We start from the raw sequence: 22,547 nt of genomic DNA, 5'->3' as shown, positions 1-22,547 counted from the left end.
GTTGATGCCCCCCCTCCCAATGCTTAGGGGTTTTCACTGTGTTTTTCAACAGCCTACAGTGGCCGATTTCATTATTTCAAATAGACAGAAAATGTTATTCTATTATTCAAGAGATTCTTCAGGGCAAACTCAAAAAATGATAAACAGGAAGTTAAGTATCAAACAGAGTATGCAGCTCTCTGAGGAAATCTTGGCAGGATGTAGGAAGAGGAGGTGGGCAGGGAGTGTGTGTGTTGATGAGACGGTAAGGAAGAAGTAAAGAAGGAGGAGCTGTCTGATGACAGATCGCTTCCATGGGCCATCCCCTTCAGACATTACTTGATTAGAAGGAGAAAATCTAACTCTTAATTAGGAAACGTGGCTGTGCGTGTGTGTATATAACCCCAAAATCAGGTGGTCCAGTGCATGCTGCCCAAGGAGAAAAGAGCCATTAGAGATTGCCTCGAAGACATCCCAATAGTCTGACCCAGTTCAAAAGCATCCATTAATCACACTGGCATGAGGATGTACATCCAGAGAACCATGGCAGCGGAAACACATAGTGACTCACGCATAAAGGAAGGGTACGGGAAATTGCAGTGGGACGTACTCTTGGCCAGATAACTGGTGGGTCAGGAGAGAAAGCTAACTGTCAAGTGGGTTAACAGAATAATCTAAGCAGAGATAAATGTAAAAGATTTGACCTTCCGTCCTCTTGTACTAACTATTGATGCCTTTGTTAAAGCTGTCAGCGCCTTTCTTGAACAACATTAATGCTAAAAAGTACTCATTTGAGTGAATGAGAGAGTGTTGTAACCAAACTCAAGCTGCAACGCGTAACTTTTTTTTTGTATTTTTATTTTTTTTTCCTCCAAACCACTACTAGAGGAGATAACACGATGCTTGTTAAGCCTATCAGTTCCTCTGTTATCTCTCTGTATTTTTCAGTCTTGTATCATTTATATTTTATGCCAACAAGTTAGAGTTTAGAGCACTGGTGCACCAAAAACGAAGGACCAGAAAATATGCATTATATTTTATGCCAACAAGTTACAGTTTAGAGCACTGGTGCACCAAAAACGATCGACCAGAAATTATGCATTTTACTTTGCAATAGGCGGCATAAAAAAGGAAACTGTACAGGTCTCAGGACACTGCTATAACTGTGTACTGGTAAGTAGGAGTGGAAACCTCTTGGTACCTCACGATACGATACGATTTGCAATACAAAGCTCACGATATTGATGATCTGACGATATGGCAATACAACGATTTTCGATACATTGGTCAGGAAATCATTCTAGGATATTCTATAAAAAAACTAATAAACAGAAACACAAGCTTATGCTGTGAATTGGAATGAGTTTATCACTGGTAGACGTCCAATCCATTTGAACAGGGAACATTCGTTCATTCGCTGCCATCCCTCCCACTTGAAACGGACTGAACGTCTATAGCTGTCAGCGGCAGCCAATGTCAGGCAATGAGGTAATTTTGGGCCATTTTAAGTCATTTACCTGTTGTTGATTTCCAGTTACTTCCTGTTGATTTTGGGGCATTTTATGAATCACTTACTGTTTATTTTGAGTTACAGAAGACGAAGTGACCTTGGAATCGCCCAAATAAATAGGCAGTGACTCAAACTCAACAGGAAATGACCTGTAAATGCCCTAAAATGAACAGTAAGTAACCTGAAAATGCCGTGAAAATCAGACAGAATGACTGTGAATGCTCTGGTTTCAAATGAACGAACGTTCCCAGTCTAAATAGATTGGGCTTTGAGCACCGTCACTGGCAGCCTGAGAGTTAATTGAGACACTATTATGGTGGAAGATTTTGGTAGCAACTTGTTGGTTCCTTTTTTTATTTTTATTTTTTATTTTTAATAAAAAACATTGACACCTTTTTAAAACGGTATCTCGATTCTTGGCAAGAGCATACCGATAACCTTTTGGGATACAAAGTATCACGATATATCACCATTTCAATATTTTGTCACACCCATACCGGTAAGTGCCATTGTAAATTGGAGTGACTATTTTTCAAGATGAGGTTCTACTAATTGCGCATTTGTTCTATTTTCATTAAATATGGAAGTCACCGATAAGCTAGTAAATCTACTGCAAGTTGTGTGAACATTTTTTCATGACCATGATGAGATGATAATGAGCTATAAACGTGTCGTGGGAGACTAAGATATAACGAAACTGATGCCACTTCTCGTCTGCAGATCCGACTAATGACAATGTGTGACATTTTCTTATTGTATGTGAAGTTAGTCAGTCTGCATCGTAGCAGTGTTTAGGTCGTGTCACTCATGTGACATGTCCTGCGCCCCCAGTGTTGACTGGTGGTTAACTCATTCACCACCAAAAAACGTATAAACAATCTTCTTCAAGCCTAGCTGCGCGCCAGGCTTGCTCGTTCTGAAACACATGGTTAGATTTGTTTTAGTGCTGTCAAATTTATCGCGTTAACGGGCGGTAATTATTGTTTTTAAATCAATCATGTTAAAATGTTTGACGCATTTAACACATGTGCGGAATGACCCGCTCATGCATTGCCTCAAACAGATTACAATGATGCTGTTTTTTGCACATTGAGAGCTAAGAGGCAGAGAAAGGCGAGTGGACACAGGCATTCATTGGACCGCGCCATTTATTGGCATAAGCTTCGGCAACTCCTTTGCAACAAACATAAGTATCATTTAGTGAACGCAGAACAAAAATAATATTCCTATGTCTCAAAAATGAAAAATAAAAACCATTTCATTTGTTCGTTCCCAATCAAAATAGCTATGCAAAATACGCATAAATCTTACACAGGCTTTGGTCAAACTCTATTCAAACATTTCGTTTAGCTAAACAAATACACTGGATGATGGCAATATTTAGTCATAAAGTACAAACTATCAGAGGTCTTATACGTTGTGAAGCCAGCCATCAAATGACTGTGTACAATGTATGGACCAGTAAACAGGGAACTACGGCGTCAGTCGAGGGACAAAACGCACTCATTAGCTTGATTTCTAAGTAATTTAAACTCGCCATTGACACCTTGTGGTGTATTTCAATCTCTACCTTACATAGTTAAAGACACTGTGGAAGAACGGCAGGAAGCCAATGTGAGGTAAACGCTCGGCGACGTCAACAATGGCGAGCTGCTAGTTTATTTTTTGATTGAAAATTTTACAAATTTTATTATAACGAAAACATTGAGGGGTTTTAATATAAAATTAATATAACTTGTACTAACATTTCTCTTTTAAGAACTATAGTCTTTCTATCCGTGGATCCTTTTAACAGAAAGAATGTTAATAATGTTAAAGCCATCTTGTGGATTTATTGTTGTAATAAACAAAAACAATACTTATGTACAGTATGTTGAATGCATATAGTATATCTCTCTTGTGTCTTATCTTTCCATTCCAACAATAATTTACAGAAAATATTTTTGAGATGGTTTGAATTGCAATTAATTACGATCAATAAATTTTTTAGCTGTGATTAACTCGATTAAAAATTTAAATCGTTTGACAGCCCTAATTTGTTTTCTTATCTTGCAAAAAGTTTTTGACTATTAGTTTACAAAAACGAGAAAAAGACTTACACATTTTGAAATGACTAAAATCATGACTAATAAATATTTCGTCCTAACAATAGACGCATAGGGAAATTAAATGGGCTGCCAAAAACGACACTGGTTGTGAATAGGTAGAACATTACGGAGTGGTGCCATCTTGCAGGGATAACTGCTTTTAATCTTGGACCTCTGCTGGGAGTTACTGCATGATTTCAGAAAGTGTATGTGCAGATTTCGGACGAATCATCCAGAAGAAAAAGTTCAACGGACACATTCACTGATGTTGCACAGTTGATTGGTCAGAATCTCTATTCTAGTCTTCATCCCTAAGGTATTTTGTAAAGTTGAGGTTAGGGCTCTGTGTGGTTCAGACAGGTTCTTCCACTAACTCCAACCATGTGTGACAGATCCCAAATGTTTCTCTTACCACAAAATCATTTCCTGGAAAGCAATATTTTACCAGACAGGCATGAAAACACAATTTAACAAATAACCACAAATGATTAAAAATATAACTAACCGTTGCACTGGATATAGTAGTAGTAATTAGTGGGAGTGTAATTAGTGCACTTTTTTCTCTTCATTAAACTGGCCCGGTAAAGTTGGTTTTAAGTGTGATATTTATATCCAGCCTACTCCATAATTTTGTGTTGGTTGCAGTTATTTCTGAGAATCACGTTTCACAAAATTGGATATTGGCAATTTAAGCCAGGTATTCAGTGCTTTGGTGGTTTTCAAATTTCCTTTGCTTCATTTGTGTGCCATCATCACATATTATGCCGAGCAGGCGTGTCAAATGAAAATATCCTGTAAGTCAGGGCTGTACAGTACTCTTCCCTTGGCGAACGCTAGAAAACAATCTTATGTTCTGTAAATATTGCAAAGGGAATTCGCAAACTGCGGTCAATCCAGCGGATATATGTGTTCCCGTGGTCAAATAAGCGGACTCTGAAATTAGCTCTCTCGCGTAATCCAAGCATTACGGTAAATGCATTCCGACCAAGCGTCAATGCAGTTGACTTCCATTCACTCTCGTTGATCCCAAAAATCTTTAAAAATCTTGAATCTTGATATTAAAAAAAAACACTCTCAACACTCTTAAATATACAGTATTGTCATCATTTAAAAATGAAATTAAGTCGCTTGATCTTAAACCACTTTATCTCCATGTACGTTACGTGCGCTGTCACGTCAGGACAATATTATGTGATTCCTCTGAGCAACGGGTCGTTTTAGTAGATGATAAATTACAGTTCTCATTTTTGTGGCACTGTAAATCCACAAATCTGAATAAGTACTGGCCAAGGTTGGTGAATCTTAGTAGTGGACCTCTCTAACTACTCCCATACTCAAAACTATACATTTTTACTGTACCAATATTTGGAAAAATGAATTTAAAGTCCTGCATGTTAACTTTAATAAGGTTACAGCTCACATTTTTGTGTTACTGTAAATCAACAATTATGAATAAATTCTGGCCAATGTTGGTGAATATTAGTAATAGCACTGATGGTGCTGCCTATTTCATCTGCCTAGTGTGAAGGGGGTTTCTCTGCTCAGAATACAGTGGTATGATAAAGTATCTGAAACTTATCACATTTCTGCATAAAATCACCATCAATTTTGATCTGATCTTTGTATAAATAGCACAGAAGAAAAAACAGCGTCTGCTTTAACTAAAACTACCCAAACATGTATAGGTTTTCATATTTTAATGAGGATAGTATGCAAACAATGACCGAAGAGGAGAAAAATAAGTAAGTGAACCATCACATTTAATGTGTTCTGGCCCCCCATTTGGCAGAAATAACTTCAACCAGACCCTTCCTGTAGCTGAAGATCAGTCTGGCACATCGATCAGGACTATCTTGGCCCATTCTTCTCTACAAAACTGCTGTAGTTCAGTCCGATCCCTGGGATGTCTGGCATGAATCGCTGTCTTCAGGTCATGCCACAGCATCTCAATGGGGTTCAAGTCTGGACTTTGACTTGGCCACTCCAGAACGTGTATTTTGTCCTTCTGAAACCACTTTGAAGTTGATTTACTTCTGTGTTTTGGATCATTGTCTTGTTGCAGCATCCATCCTCTTTTTAGCTTCAACTGTCTGACAGACGGCCTCAGGTTTTCCTGCAAAACATCCTGATAAACTTTTCTATACATTCTTCCATTAATGATTGCAAGTTGCCCAGGCACTGAGGCAGCAAAACAACCCCAAATCATGATGCTACCGCCACCATCTTTCCTGATGGGGATGAGGTGTTGATGTTGGTGAGCTGTTCCATTTTTCCTCCACACATGGCGTTGTGTGTTACTCCCAAACAATTCAACTTTGGTTTCATCAGTCCACAAAATATTTTGTCAAAACGTCTGTGGAGTCTCCAAGTGCCTTTTTACGAACATTAAACAAGCAACAACGTTTTTTTAGACAGCAGTGGCTTCCTCCGTGGAGTCCTCCCATGAACACCATTCTTGGCCATAGCTTTACATCTAGTTGATGTGTGCACAGAGATATTGGACTGTGCCAGTGATTTCTGCAAGTCTTTAGCAGACACTCTAGGGTTCTTTTTTACCTCTGCGCTGAACTCTTGGCGTCATCTTTGGTGGACGGCCACTCTTTGGGAGAGAAGTAACAGTGCTTGTCAGACAACTTCTCTGACTGTCGATTGATGAACATCCAGACTTTTAAAGATGGCTTTGTTTCCTTTCCCAGCTTTATACAAATCAAAAATACTTGATCGCAGGTCTTCAGACAGCTCTTTTCACCGAGCCATGATGCACATCAGACAATGCTTCTCATCAAGACAATTCTTACCAGGTGTGCGTTTTCTAGTGGGCAGGGAAGCTGTAAACCACTCATCAGAGATTGGGCACATATCCGACTTAAATTGTTTGGTAAAAATTGGTTTCAATTGCTCTTTAAGTTTCCTTAGGCAGAGGGTTCACGTAGTTATTTTTCCCCCTTCTGTCATTGTTTGCATGGTATCATCATTAAAATATGAAAACCTATAAATTGTTGGGTGGTTTTAGTTAAAGCAGACACTGTTTTTAGACCTGTGTAATCTTGACAAAGATCAGATCAAATTTGATGGTGATTTTAAGCAGAAATGTTAGAAATTCCGAAAGGTTCAGATATTTTTTATACCACTGTAGGATTAAGAGCTCCAAAAGAAGCAGCCTGGCAGTATCTACAACAGAGGACCTAATGAGGATCACTCTGGAGGGGCTAGTCTAGAGGAGTTTGACCAAACTTGCAATAGATCGCTAGATGAATTCAGCCCGGGCGTGCTAGGTGACTTGACTATAAGACATGGGATGATGTTTTTTTTGTCTTGAGATACCAACATAGTGCATGTATGTGTACATTATTTGATGTTTATAAAGTGCACTATAAGCTATAAAAAATTGTGCTCCTATTTTTTTTTCTGTGCTCCAAAATTTTTTATTTTGCGAGTACGTGTGCTCCTGATGAAAAAGCTTAGCGTACAGGCCTGCTGTACGAGTAAACCAGGATATAAAGTAGGCCTGCGTCTTTTAGCTCTTTAGTGCAGCTTTTTTTTCTCAGAACTTGTAGTCTCTCCTCTCTCATCATTTGCTCTTTTCCTCATTGCGAGAAGCTTTTCAAAGATGTTAGTTATTTGAACCTATTTTTGCTAGCTTGTAGGCTTCCCTTTTTATTGTAAGCCATTAAAGAGGTTTTGTAGTATTTCAGACTTTGATTATCAATAAAATGCATTTGGTTTAGTCTGTGTGTGATCCGCTCACAAATGGCCCAAAGACTGGTACCAACCGCAGCCAGCTGTTAGACTACAAATTTCTGACCAAATCTTAATTATTCCTTTCATCAAGAATTTGGCATAACTCCCAAATTTATAGGACCAGTTTCCGGATGGCCAATATCTCTTCCAGCATGAACGTATAAAGTGAAGCAATGCCCATAAATGCGTGCAAGCCTTTCCAGAACGGTGATATAAGGCCTCAAATGTAGAGGGCGAAATAAACAAACTTAGTGAGTCATCAGGCCTTCTGTCAGGTCAAACATAAGTGATATGCTTCTGGATGAATAAAACAATTCCAACAAACCATACTCAAAGGGCTTCCACTCTCAAGTCAGGTGAAAGTCATCAGAGTCAGTGTTGTCTCTAACACGCTTATTCAGGGTCCCCCCAGGATTGATGAATCTAAATTCAAGACTTTTAAGACCTTTTTTAACGCCATTTCAACTGAAAATTAATACTTTTCTCGCACCCATTATTTAGATAATATTGAATCATATTAAAAAAAAATAAAGCACTGAACATCAAATTTAACCTAAATTACTAAGTGTGTTTGACAAAAGAATGCACATCTACTGAAGATACAATTAAAACACATTTAAGTATAAGGTCCCAGGATAAAATGGATTTTACACTATTTTTGTAAAGCAACTTCAGAAATTACATTTGCAATACAACAGGTTTCCCTTTGAAGAGGACCTAGTCAAGGTGGTAGGTTGGTGATTGTCAAGTTGGTCACCTTAACTCAGTACTTCTCAAATAGTGGGGCGCGCCCCCCTGGGGGGGCGCAGAGCAATGCCAGGGGGGGGCGCATGTGACATCGGGGAACATGTTTTTTTTTTTTTTTTTTTTACCGTACTGGAATAAAGTGTACTTGCACATCCACTCAGTAGGTGGCAGTGGCGCTCTCATTTTCAGAGTGCGCGCAGTATTTTTGAACTAAGGAAGAGCACTCAGCACACACAGACAACAGACATGAAGAGCAGTGTGCCACCGCCGTTTTTGCTAAGCCGTTTTCCGACCGGACTCACTCACGCAGCGACCCACTGTCTTGTCCGGTTCTCACGTCGCCGCCCGAGAAGTGCCATTTTCGGCTTGGGATCGTCACGACGACTGCCCTCACCTACGGTTCTACCTCGGCCGCCGTTAATGCGCTTTTTTCGTGCCGTTTGCCTTTTAGCTTTGACTTTTAATACAGTGGGTGATGATGAAAGACCACTGTTTACTGTGTCTAAAAATAATTATAGCAGACAGCAAGAAGCCAAATCAATTAAGACGCCACTTAAAGACATTAGACCCCAATCTCATTGTTAAGCCGCTTGATTTTTTCAGTGAAAACGTGCCGAATATTGCCAACAATCGTCCTGCTTTGTCAGTGTTATATCAGTAAGCCAGTGAGAATTGTTAGCATGCTAATTGCAAAATAACTCCACACCATTGCAAAGGAGGTAAATACTGTGAGCAGCAAAAATAAAAACTGTCCTGTCCAAGGACACCCCCCCCTTATTCAGATTTGTTTATTCGGTCAAATTTTTTGGCACATTGTCCTCATGAGTGAATGTTTCTAATCAATTTTAATTTGGTATTATTTACTGATTTTATTACATTTCATTTTTCTGTATCAAATGGTCAAAAATGTACAGTGCCTTGCAAAAGTATTCGGCCCCCTTGAATCTTGCAACCTTTCGCCACATTTCAGGCTTCAAACATAAAGATATGAAATTTAATTTTTTTGTCAAGAATCAACAACAATTGGGACACAATCGTGAAGTGGAACAACATTTATTGGATAATTTAAACTTTTTTAACAAATAAAAAACTGAAAAGAGGGCCGTGCAATATTATTCGGCCCCTTTACTTTCAGTGCAGCAAACTCACTCCAGAAGTTCAGTGAGGATCTCTGAATGATCCAATGTTGTCCTAAATGACCGATGATGATAAATAGAATCCACCTGTGTGTAATCAAGTCTCCGTATGAATGCACCTGCTCTGTGATAGTCTCAGGGTTCTGTTTAAAGTGCAGAGAGCATTATGAAAACCAAGGAACACACCAGGCAGGTCCGAGATACTGTTGTGGAGAGGTTTAAAGCCGGATTTGGATACAAAAAGATTTCCCAAGCTTTAAACATCTCAAGGAGCACTGTGCAAGCCATCATATTGAAATGGAAGGAGCATCAGACCACTGCAAATCTACCAAGACCCGGCCGTCCTTCCAAACTTTCTTCTCAAACAAGGAGAAAACTGATCAGAGATGCAGCCAAGAGGCCCATGATCACTCTGGATGAACTGCAGAGATCTACAGCTGAGGTGGGAGAGTCTGTCCATAGGACAACAATCAATCGTACACTGCACAAATCTGGCCTTTATGGAAGAGTGGCAAGAAGAAAGCCATAAAGATATCCATAAAAAGTCTCGTTTAAAGTTTGCCACAAGCCACCTGGGAGACACACCAAACATGTGGAAGAAGGTGCTCTGGTCAGATGAAACCAAAACTGAACTTTTTGGCCACAATGCAAAACGATATGTTTGGCGTAAAAGCAACACAGCTCATCACCCTGAGCACACCATCCCCACTGTCAAACATGGTGGTGGCAGCATCATGGTTTGGGCCTGCTTTTCTTCAGCAGGGACAGGGAAGATGGTTAAAATTGACGGGAAGATGGATGCAGCCAAATACAGGAACATTCTGGAAGAAAACCTGTTGGTATCTGCACAAGACCTGAGACTGGGACGGAGATTTATCTTCCAACAGGACAATGATCCAAAACATAAAGCCAAATCTACAATGGAATGGTTCAAAAATAGACGTATCCAGGTGTTAGAATGGCCAAGGCATAAAGTCCAGACCTGAATCCAATCGAGAATCTGTGGAAAGAGCTGAAGACTGCTGTTCACAAACACTCTCCATCCAACCTCACTGAGCTCGAGCTGTTTTGCAAGGAAGAATGGGCAAGAATGTCAGTCTCTCGATGTGCAAAACTGATAGAAACATACCCCAAGCGACTTGCAGCTGTAATTGGAGAAAAAGGTGGCGCTACAAAGTATTAACGCAAGGGGGCCGAATAATATTGCACGCCCCACTTTTCAGTTTATTTGTTAAAAAAGTTTAAATTATCCAATAAATTTTGTTCCACTTCACGATTGTGTTCCACTTGTTGTTGATTCTTGACAAAAAATTAAAATTTTATATCTTTATGTTTGAAGCCTGAAATGTGGCGAAAGGTTGCAAGGTTCAAGGGGGCCGAATACTTTTGCAAGGCACAGTACCTTGAGTGTATTTTTTAGTTTGGATGTGATTTTTTTTTTTTTTTAATTCAGGCAAATTGATGCACGTCAAGTATTCTCTGTTACAAACAAAACAATGTTAATAAAGTTATACTTTATTATAACTTGATCTATGTTACTTTTTTTCTTTATTAGAAAAAAAGGACACAATGTTAGGCAGATGCGTATTTACAATAGTAATTTTATAGACAAATGATACTATTTACAGTGGCGGCAGAGAGTTTGGGGGGGCGCGAAACATTTACGTCTTCCTTGGGGGGGCGTGACAGAAAATAATTGAGAAGCACTGCCTTAACTGTAAAGTGCTTAGGAAAATCTTGCAATTGGCAGTGAAAGTTTAAAAAAACAGCCACTAAATGGCAGTAGTTTACCATTAATTACCACAAAATAAAAAAGCTACACATGACCATTTCCCTTGGTAATTGTTTTTTTCTAATCACATTACAAGTATACAAAACACATGTTAATCCTTTGTTAGCTATTGAAGACATTTCTTTTGATCAGATAGAGAAAATCCATACTCTTATTCAATCAAGAAAAACATTTAAACATACCAGGAGGTGTTTGACTATCACCTACATTATAATTTGCCTATCACCATGCCATGTTATTCAGATCAACGTTACCTCGCACTCATTCCAATAATAGTGTCAACCGTGCTGTGTATCTGAGGGTGATGGTGGATCTACGACTCCGGTTTATCCATGCTAAGGCTAGTTCACCTGCCAATACCCCATTGAACATGGCTAACTCTTGAGTTAAAACTAAGAAATTCACATTCATTCGAAAGGCAAACCGTGCAGTAATACATTATTGCATCTAACACATTTTAATTGGAGAAATTGGCAACTTACTTTGAAATGTTAAGCAGGTCCACTGCCTTCGCATGACCCATAAACTGCGACCCAAAGTATCTGGATGCGACTTGGTCGCCGATCCAATACCTCACACGCTGGTCCAACTGTTTGGACTTGGTTGTCTTGTTGAGGCTTTCGTCGAACCTAACAACTAAGGCATCTGAGCAGTTCCTTGCGTTAGCACACAGTACTGTGCGATTGCCTGCTGTTGTGATGTTGATGCTAATGATGCTAACAGCGCGCACGCACGAGGTGCATTATGATTTGTAGTGCAGTGCATCGTAAAAATTCTACGCGTCATCTTCGTTATGGATTTTAAAAAAAAAAAAAAAACTTAGTCACGGATATAATTTAGGTTGCACTGAGATGTTCTTCAAAATTAAAACCACGGTGAAAAAATTCCAGACTTACGACAGCTAATTTAATACTTTTGATACCTTTAATAATGGAAAACTAAATTCAATGCTTTTTTAATACTTTTAATAACCCGCGGGTATCGTTATTGTAATCTGATTACTTTCTTTCAGTAACGAGTAATGTAACGCTTTCATCTTTCCAAATCAGTAATTTGATTAAAGTTGCTTTCTGTAGTGTCTGTGCGCTACTATTTTGTTATTGCCTCATCATAACGTGAATAGAAAATGTTTTAAAACTTCCGACGACGTGTTCGTTTCCATGGTAACCGTTCATAGTTACTTTCTGCTTTGGTCTCGAGTCACATGCGCCAATTGTTTTGGGACTGAGAAAGACGTGAGGATGGCGGGTGCACATGCGAGCCAAGTGAAGCCACCTGTAGGAGATGTGCTAACGTGAAATTCAGATTTTTTTTTTTTTTACATTATGCTTAATCTTCGAGTTAGCAGGGGTTTAATTAGTCGGTGCACTTGATTTTAAAAAATTACATGCAGTTTGTCAGTTATTTCTTAGTTTCAGGGCGCCAGGGTGGCTAAGATGCCGCAAGTCTCTATCGACTAATTTAACCCCGCTAACTCGAAGATTAAGCCATAAGTGAAAAATTCTGATCTTCCCCTTTAAATTCAATTATCGGAAAGTCAATTACATGCGATTACATTTTTATCTCGTCATTTGTATGTTGAGGCAGCAAAGGGAGAAAAATTGGTAAAAAGTAACCAATGAATTACTTTTAGAGTAACTTACCGCATTTTTCGGACAATAAGTCGCAGTTTTTTTTTTTCATAGTTTGGCTGGGGGTGCGACTTATACTCTGGAGGGACTTCCTTGTGAAATTATTGGCACATTATTATATCATGTCACATGTTATTTTGGTGTTTTGGAGTGACACTGATGGTTTGGTAAATTTGTTAGCATGTTCCTTATGCTACAATTATCTGAATAACTCTTAATAGCTATGTTACGTTAACAGACCGGCCACGTTCGCATTTCGTTGTTCATGCATCATTTAACATTATCATACTGTACATTTATTCAGCATGCTGTTCTGTATTGTATTTTCATTTTAAATTACCTTTCAAGATGACATCTGTTCTATTTATTGGATTTTATCAAGTAAATTTCCTCCCAAAATGCGACTTATACTCCGGTGCGATTTATATGTTTTTTCCTCTTGGTTAGGCATTTTATGGCTGGTGCTACTTATACTCAGGTGTGACTTCTAGTCCGAAAAATACGGTATTTTGATAATAAAGTAATTATTAAAGCCCTGAAGCTGTCAGACTGTTGAAATCTTGCCGTGCTCTGAAGACCCCCCCCCCCCAATATAACTGGACTAGCTTTAAAAGACAATCACATCACTTATGATCATATCTATATACCTCTCGTACATTTTAGCACCTAACAAGCCCAGGTCAGCCAACTGCTAAATTGTTTTAGTAGTTACATATTTTTATACTTCTCTTCATCATTGTTGTTGTCTGTCTTGCTTGTTGTATCTTGCACCTTACAATTTTGCTCTTTTATACTCACTTTGCATTTATATTGGCTTTCAAAACGGGACCTGAGATCTATTTTCTCACCATTAACATGTAAATGTGAACTAATGAGACAATAAAAATCCTTGAAAAGCAACTAGATTACTTTTTGGGGTGTAATCAGTAATTAAATTACTATTCCAAGTAATCTGTGACAACACTGGTCATAGTAGTTGCAAAATATAACAAGGTATTTTTCCCATTTCTTCTGTGTGCATTAATCATGTGGCCAAACACTTTTGTCTACAGTACAGTGGTTACAGACTCCACGTCACACTCCACTGTTAAAATAGCAACTTTTTGTGATTAAAAATTAACATAAATGATTTTTTGTTTTTAATATAACATTCATGCTGCAGAAAGCTCCTTATCCAGATTGATCAATTACTGTAGTTAACTCAGTGGAGCCCAGGAATTGATGCATCTATAATATTTTAATCATTAGACAAAAATCAGCCAACCACATCCACATAATGCATTTGTCCTCACCTGACTCTGGGCCCGTTGCGAAGTGGTTCCCGGTGGGTGCGACCCCGGTTGGCCCCTTTTAGTGTGCGTCGGTTAGCAGTGGAATAATCAGGCTCCAGCTCATATGGTTCCTCGTCCTCAGGGCCGAAGCTGCGGCGATCATCTTCCAGGCCATATGGTTCGGCTTGAAAGCGCTCAGGCTGAGAACGATTCAGGTCCACAGTGCTGCTACCCATAGGCACCTGGGGTTGGGCCACATGGCCATAGTCATCCTTGCGAATAGGCAGTGTGTAGCTGTTCTCTGGCCGGTAGCTATTGGGCATGTAGGGGTAGCGAGGTGGACGGAAGTTGATGCCTCGGGACAGGCTTCCATAGTTGTCCGTCAAATCGGGGTAGCCGTCATGTAGACCATAGTGTCGAATGTACTGACTCTCTGGCGTCTCACCATAAGAATCATTGAAAGAATTGTTGTAGGAACGTGTCAAGGTGGACGAAGCTTGAGGTGTGATGAAGCGATCACCACCATTCTTCATGTAGCGTCGGTCAATTGAGTCGGTGTAGTTTCCCAATGGGGATGAGCCCTCTGGTATTGGCAAGCCATCGGGGCCAAGAGGAACTTGACGCACAGTTCGTGTAGTTACGGTCTTCACCATTTTTGTCACCTGCAGAGGAATTCAGACAAACCTGTCAAACATTTGTACAATCATTTTGCATACTAGCAACATGATAGTTATTGTCTAGCATTAGATACAATGAAAACCATGCACCCCTTATTAGCACATATGTTTTTAGACACCTGTGGAATACCATGCAAAAAGAGAGGGTGGATTAATCCTGGTGTACATGTTATGAAATCATTAAATTAAAAAAATTCAGTACACACGCTTTAAAAACTAATTCTGACTGACTAATATAACTAGAAAAGAATCACAGCTGACATCAACACAGTAACCGTATACATTAGTTTGGTTCTGGCCTTCAAATGTGATTAAACATCTTATTGTTACAGCAGCACGAGAAAGACCTTCAGTCCTTCATCGCATCACAGCCAGAATGTTATTCAGAGCTGTAGTACCGTGACAAACAAACCGTCATGTAGCTATCTCTCACAGACACTTCGTCTCAAAGCTGCAGAATGAATCCTTCTTTGATTCTCGAAGACAGAGCAAAACCCCCTTATGTTCTGTGTTATTAAGGATACAAAATCAATTCGTTCCCCAGTAAATAATGTTGTGATCGATAATCAATTCTATTCCATTCCTGGCTATTAAATAATCTCCACATGAATTAATGTTAAAATGAATTGTTCTCTGCAGCAGTTCTATTCTGATGCATTCATTTAGCACCTGATTGGGTTTTTGAGTAATTCCTTCTTTACATGTGGGAATATACAGGGGTTGGACAAAATAATGGAAACACCATAAAAAATCAACAAAAACTAATTTAATATGGTGAAGGTCCACCTTTTGCGGCAATTACAGCCTCAATTATCCGAGGTATTGATTCATACAACTTGTGAATTGTTTCTAAAGTAATTTTAAGCCATTCTTCAGTTAGAATAACCTCTAACTCTTTTAGAGACGACGACAGTGGAAATTAACGTCTTAATCGACTCTCTAAAACTGAACATAAATGCTCAATAATGTTAAGGTCTGAGGATTGTGCCGGCCATACGAGATGCTCACCTTCATTAGAATGTTTCTCATGCTATTATTTAACAATTATGTTCAATGATTATTAGGGGTGTAACGGTACACAAAAATCTCGGTTCGGTACGTACCTCGGTTTTGAGGTCACGGTTCGGTTCATTTTCGGTACAGTAAGAAAACAAAATGCAAAATATAAATGTGCTAGTTGTTTATCACACACTTTTGTGCTTTCAACAATAGGAACAGTAGCCTATACAAAGCTAGAATTCTGCTCAAAAAGTAGCAGGTATTTAAAGATAATAATCCAACAACAATTTGCCTTTCAGACCCCACCTATTGGTCAGCTTTCTTTCTGAAAGAAAGAAGAAAAAAGAAGTCATGTGCTAAAGAGAAAAGCAATCCCAATGACAAACATTTTAACATTTACAAATGAAATGTCTCAATGATTTTTTTTTTTCTTATGAACGGTTTTCAAAAGCTTTATTGGTGGATTTTCTCAAGTTAAGCGCCACACAGAAATTCATAAATTTAATTGTGTAAGCAGGATCTGTGTATTATTATTATTTAATTACAGGTGTTTTAGCTCATTTCAATTTATTTTATTTAAATGGGCTATTATTTATTTTATTATGTGTTTGTATTTTACAAATGTGATGTAGTATTCATTTATATTGTATATTTTATGTTGTATAACTTTAGTTCCTATGTGAATATTAGTTCCTACCTGTTTTGTTGTGGTAGGAGGGTTTTGTATTGAACACGGGGCCGTGTTTGTTATTATTATAGCAGTTAGAACAACTGCAAATCAACAAAGACAAGTCAACTGTGCCCCGATCTTCCACTCAAGAGATCTGATTGACTCAAAAAGTGAGTTACAATTGCATATTAGTTTGAAAATCGACCGGATCCACCGTATTTTCACACGAGTGACTTCCGGTCTGCCCGGTCTGCTAGCTAGTAGTATTGACGCAGGAGGGCCGCGTCTCGCGTCAAATAATAAACTCTGCAGTTCTTTTCGCGTGCATCGCGTTGAGCCGCTTCTGGGACTGGTGTGCATTGGCTGATTGACTTTAACGGCCGCGTTTCACTGCGTCCTCGCGGCGGCCACGTTGTCGCGCCGTTGACGTTTCTTGCTGTCCTACCGTGTTGGTCCTCATTATAGTAGAGAAGACGGAGTAAATACAATCTACACAAAGAAACTGTAACCCGATCGACTCACAGCCTCGAAAAGTAAGGGTTACATGACGTCAGAAACTCGTTCGGTACGCCTCCGTTCCGAACCAAACACCAAGTACCGAAACGGTTCAATACCAATACATGTACCGTTCCACGCTTAATGATTATGATGCCAAAATGTTAAGTGCTTCCAATATTTTGTCCAACCCCTGTATTTAACAGATAATGGACTGAAATGTTTCAATTATTTCAGCATTCAGCTCTGACTGTTTGTCTGATTGTCTGATTGCTTTCACTTCAAACATCAGTCTTATTCATGGTAAGCTAATTGTAATATGATTTATTTTTGAAACATCAATATCGGATTGAAAAAAAAAAAAATCCCTAGCAGTCCGATAGCATTTACAGTATAATACAATGCTAGCACAGACCTTTAGCCCGTTTGCAAGGCTGTAACACACAGTTGCACCACAGGACTTAAAAACTATTTCAAGTACAGTGATAACTCTACATACAAAAGTTAATTCGTTCCAGGACCTTGTTTGTAAGTAGAAATGGTCGTATGTCGAGCAGGATTTTCCCATAAGAATACGTTCTAATTCCATTAATTCGTTCCAAAGCCCGAAAACCAACACTAAATCCTTCATAAATGCTGCTGGTAATATTGCAAATAGCAATTACACACAGCAAAACAAATAAATTATGAATAAAATTGGAATAATAATAGAATAATAGTAATAATAATACCTGTAATAATGTAACGAATCGGGTTTTAATGTGGCGGATGTGTTTTGCGTGGTGTGGCTGACTTGACAGAGTGAGAGAGGGGCTTGTTACTTTCATTTTGGGCAGTAGGCATGTTGTGTTGCACAAGTTCTGAAATAAATGATTAAAATGTATTTTTTGGCGATGCTACCACAATAATAATTGTCACTTTAACTGATAAAGACTGGCGAACGGAGGTCGGAGGTGGACCGTCGAGATCGTAAGCATTCTACGACCGTATTGTCTAGCCAGTTCATGGATGCGCGCACCACGCTCATGTTTTTCTATCATTTCCATCTTCATTTCAATGGTAAGCCTCAGCTTTTCGTTTTTCACCACCTGCACTAACATTCTTGGAACCCATGTTGATTTCTCTCACAAGAAAAGTCGCCTTGCGTCCGTCTTGCGGGAAAACAAAAACTGCAGCGCTGTCATAAATCGTATTTCGAACATGTCGTCAGATGTAGAAATAAATAGAGAGTCAAATTTTACGTCGGATGTCGAAAAGATCGTATGTTGAGGTACCACTGTACGATTAAGTTCACAAACAATCCAAGTTATTAAACATTCAATGGAGATCTTGAAGTGCGAAGAAAAACTCGCATATACAGTACAAATTACAACTATCATTTCTATTAGGAGAATCTGAAATGTGCAGTAAAAGATTCAAAAGTAAACGCATGCCATTATGGTTTACAAACAGACTAAAGTGAAGGAAAGGCATTAAAAGGTCCACTTTAAAGCACTGTAAAATGTTTCACTACCTCCTTGGCACAGAGTATTTTGGGTGGCTAAACAGGCGCAGTGTGATAGGATAAGGTTTTGTTAGTTTAATCACAAAACATGCTTAGTGGACCAGGCAAGGGTAGCAAAATGCACAACAGAAATCACACAGGGTTTGGCATTCTTTACTGGCTCTGTGTCAGATGGAGCATTGGTGAAGATGGGGACTGGTGTTGGTGTTCTGGTGGCAGGCCTGGACTCCACTACCAGGCTCTCAGTCACTCTTACAGGATGAAAGGTGCAGAGGGTAACTGTTTTTACCACCTTGGTCACCTAGAGTTAAAGGGACGTTTGAGTTTCTGTCAACTACAGTATAATAGTTTCGTTTCCAAACGTAATTGATTAGAAAGTTATTTATTTTTTAATCTGTGTATGCATTTGGGTGTGATGTGTCTGTTTTTTTGTTTGTTTGTTTTAAGCAATTTATCATTACACCATCATATTTTAGGAAAAATAATTTAGTCCTCCGATACTTGTCTCCTTTTTCTTACTGGCAGTAAAAAAGGGTGGTTTACAGAGGAAAGAACAGGAATGCAGTTCTTATTGCTCTAACTGAGAGTTTAATCTAATCTCACTGACATTCAATTGTAAGGGGCAGTTTACATGGTGACTCTGCGACACAAAGACGCAATGACTGAGTAGTGGATTCGCCTCGCGTGCATATGGTGTCGGCGAAGACGGAGGGCGAAGACAAAAAATTCGGAATCCTGCCTCCAAAGTGGAAGAATCCGATTGCGGGGGATTGAGGGGGCTTCCTCGGCATGCATATCAAAGGCACCCGCTGCGCGAGACCGCACCATTAACGTCAGCACTCGTACACGTCACATTGGGTGTTCGCAGCGGTGCTACTAAACATTAAAAACAGCAAATATGGCGGAATGTCGGTTTTAATTGACTGTTTTAATAATATTTTTAAATTAAATATGTTGAATGTTTCACTTTTTGTGCCTTTTTGAACAAAAGAAAAATGCCATTTCGTCGAGTGCGCTGGCATATTTTTTTCCGGGCTGAGGGAGCTTGGTGGGGTCAAAGTGCATCATTCTCTGTCGCCCTGTAAATCTGCACTGCCCCCTAGGGCCTGGCATGAATACTACATCGTTTTCATGCGGAACTGCGACATTGTTCGAATGGAGACGCAAATGCAAATTTGAAATTTTTCGTATTCTCGGAGAGTCGCCATGTAAAAAGCCCCTAAGTGTCTGCTTGGTGGAATCATTGAACATGTGCCGTCACACACATACAGTACATGGACCATAGACTTTACTATCAGTTGAGGGGTAATAGGGCATGGGGCCCTCCATAGGGGGCCTTTTTTCAATAGTTTAAAATTCAAATATTTTAAAAACCAAAAATCCATTAGGCATATATGAGTCTCCATGAGCAGAGGCATCAAAAAATTCTAAAGTTGTTCCTTATTAAAATCCTAATTATTTTTTTTCAATAACTATATGTAAGTAAGTATAACAAACTTGAAATGGCTATAAAATTCTCAGATTTTATGCTAGATGCACAAAAATCACCAACTCCAGAGATAATCACCTAAATTTTCAGAATCAATAGCAATATTTAACATATATGTTTTTGCCCGAAATAGCGACTTAATTTTTTTTTTTTTTAATTTAGTGCAATTTTGACATAAGGTTATAGCTAATAAATCACTCAATTTTCACATCCGAAAACATAGTACTTAAGGAAAGCGCGCACACTCACAAAAGCAAATTTTGCATTTTTCTATATACAATCATAACATATTTAGGTTGAATTCCAATGTCACTATTGCCCGTAGCACGTCTTGCCGGCTATCTGGCCCACATCATTTTAAGATTGAAATGTTACATAAAATAAAATATGTAAAAGCCAAATTCTTTTTGTATGGATGCAGAAACGTCTAAATTACTAGTTTTTGGCCTAAAAACGGGCAGTTGGCTGAAAATTAACTGATCATTTGAATGTAAAGTTAAGCTATTGTTGAAAATTAACTGATTATTTGAATGTAAAGTTACGCTATTGTGTATGGATACAAAATCCAACATGGCCGCCATCATAAAACAAAGAGCTTTTTAAGTTGAAAATTCTTGTAAATAAATGCGTAAATCCCGGACAATTGAAGGAAGTTGTATGAGTGCTGTATAGCAAAAAATACAACACAATTGTAAATAGATGAAACATTATATACAGTTTCCAAGGATGCACACAAAGGATGTGTTACAGTTAAATACTGTAGATATTTTTTGTTTCATCTATAGTCTGTCTCATGTAGGAAATATTCATAATGTCAAAAAAACAAAACAAAAAAAAAACACAAAAGTGTGCTTCTGACTGTGTAATCTTATATAAATATAAATGTGTCACTGTCAAAACAAAGTTCTCCTGTAGGAAAGAAAATATCTGAAAAGTTTAAAGAGGGAACTTGGGATGACAAGTGGCAGGTTTCTGCGGATTATGTCTCAATCTATTTGCAACTAGAGAGATGCTTTTGCTTCTTATCTGGTTTTCTCCTTAAAGTGACTTCCAAACAAAACTCCACTTCTGCTCCCAGGGATGTTTGCCCCTTTTACAATATGTCCTTCCTGTTCCCTTGCTCACCGGCATAGTTTTTGATTAGTGTTTTACTGCACAGAGGATCCCTACAAAGTTCAACTTGTGACTACATAAAATCATGTGAGTGTGCGTGGCTGGTCCCCTCACAGTAAACACACTGGATGGCATTAGGCCTCCCTAACGAGGGATTAGACCAGGCTTCCTAATTACACTTTCTACTGAGTGGGATCACCAAGCAGTGTTTGCCACTCTTCTATTAGCCAACTCGAGCAGCTGACTGAATGTACAAAATTTAGAATCAAGATTAAATGGAGAAAGACTGTCACTCAAAATCAATGGAGCAACATGAATCCGTGACCACAGTTGACAAATGCTTTGTTTCCACCGTCTGAGTCACTTAAATTTGGAAGGTCAGCTTTTTTTAAACACCCCTGAGAAAAGGACCAGATATTGCAATACAAGAAAACGCAAGTTTTGCCAATTTGTGAATACAGTGGTACCTCGACATGCAATCTTTTAGACATCTGACGTAAAATCTGACTCGACATTTGTTTCTACATCCAACGACATGCTTGAAATCCAACGATTTATGACAGCGCCACAGTTTCTTTGTTTTCACGCAAGATGGGCGCACGGCGGATTTTCTTGTGAGAGGAATCAACATGGGTTCCAAGAATGTTAGTGCAGGTGGTAAAAAAAAGGAAAATGGTGAGGCTTACCATTGAATTTTAGAATGAAATGATAGAAAAATATGAGCGTGGTGTGAACGTCCGTGGACTGGTTCGACAATACGGCCGTAGAATGTCTACGATCTCGACTGTCATCCTCCAACCTCCGTTTGCCAGTCTTTACAAGTGAAGGTGACAATTATTATACCGTGGGGCAAATAAGTATTTAGTCAACCACGAATTGTGCAAGTTGTCCAACTTGAAAAGATTAGAGAGGCCTGTAATTGTCAACATGGGTAAACCTCAACCATGAGAGACAGAATGTGGGAAAAAAAACAAAAAATCACATTGTTTGATTTTTAAAGAATTCATTTCCAAATTAAGAGTAGAAAATAAGTATTTGGTCACCTACAAGCAAGCAAGATTTCTGGCTTTCAAAGAGGTCTAACTTCTTCTAACGAGGCTCCACTAATTACCTGTATTAATGGCACCTGTTTTAACTCATTATCGGTATAAAAGACACCTGTCCACAACCTCAGTCAGTCACATTCCAAACTCCACTATGGCCAAGACCAAAAAGCTGTCGAAGGACACCAGAGACAAAATTGTCGACCTACACCAGGCTAGGAAGACTGAATCTGCAATATGTAAAACGCTTGGTCTGAAGAAATCAACTGTGGGAGCAATTATTAGAAAATGGAAGACGTACAAGACCACCCTCGATCTGGGGCTCCATGCAAGATCTCACCCCGTATCGTCAAAATGATAACAAGAACGGTGAGCAAAAATCCCAGAACTACACTGGGGGACCTAGTGAATGACCTACAGAGAGCTGGGACCACAGTAACAAAGGCTACGATCAGTAACACAATGCGCCGCCAGGGACTCAAATCCTGCACTGCCAGATGTGTCCCCCTGCTGAAGAAAAGTACACGTACAGTCCCGTCTGCGGTTCGCTAGAGAGCATTTGGATGATCCAGAAGAGGACTGGGAGAATGTGTTATGGTCAGATGAAACCAAAATAGAACTTTTTGGTAAAAACACAGGTTCTCGTGTTTTGAGGAGAAAGAA

The 22,547-nt window shown here is 39.0% G+C and overlaps 1 protein-coding gene across 3 annotated transcripts in view; it reads right to left on the bottom strand.

The window, feature by feature from the left end:
• The window catches only part of arvcfb (ARVCF delta catenin family member b), a 346,624-nt gene that overhangs the window by 101,161 nt on the left and 222,916 nt on the right, over nt 1–22,547 (bottom strand). For all 3 annotated transcript variants that reach the window (XM_057831628.1, XM_057831631.1, XM_057831630.1), the window contains one exon: nt 13,916–14,556. In XM_057831628.1, the coding sequence (XP_057687611.1) occupies nt 13,916–14,556 (641 nt within the window). The remainder of the gene's footprint in view (nt 1–13,915; nt 14,557–22,547) is intronic.

This window comes from Corythoichthys intestinalis, chromosome 3, assembly GCF_030265065.1.
Source record: "Corythoichthys intestinalis isolate RoL2023-P3 chromosome 3, ASM3026506v1, whole genome shotgun sequence".
In the NCBI taxonomy this organism is placed as follows: domain Eukaryota; kingdom Metazoa; phylum Chordata; class Actinopteri; order Syngnathiformes; family Syngnathidae; genus Corythoichthys; species Corythoichthys intestinalis.
Note: the sequence above shows the minus strand (reverse complement) of the source record. Positions and strands in the feature narration are given on the sequence as shown.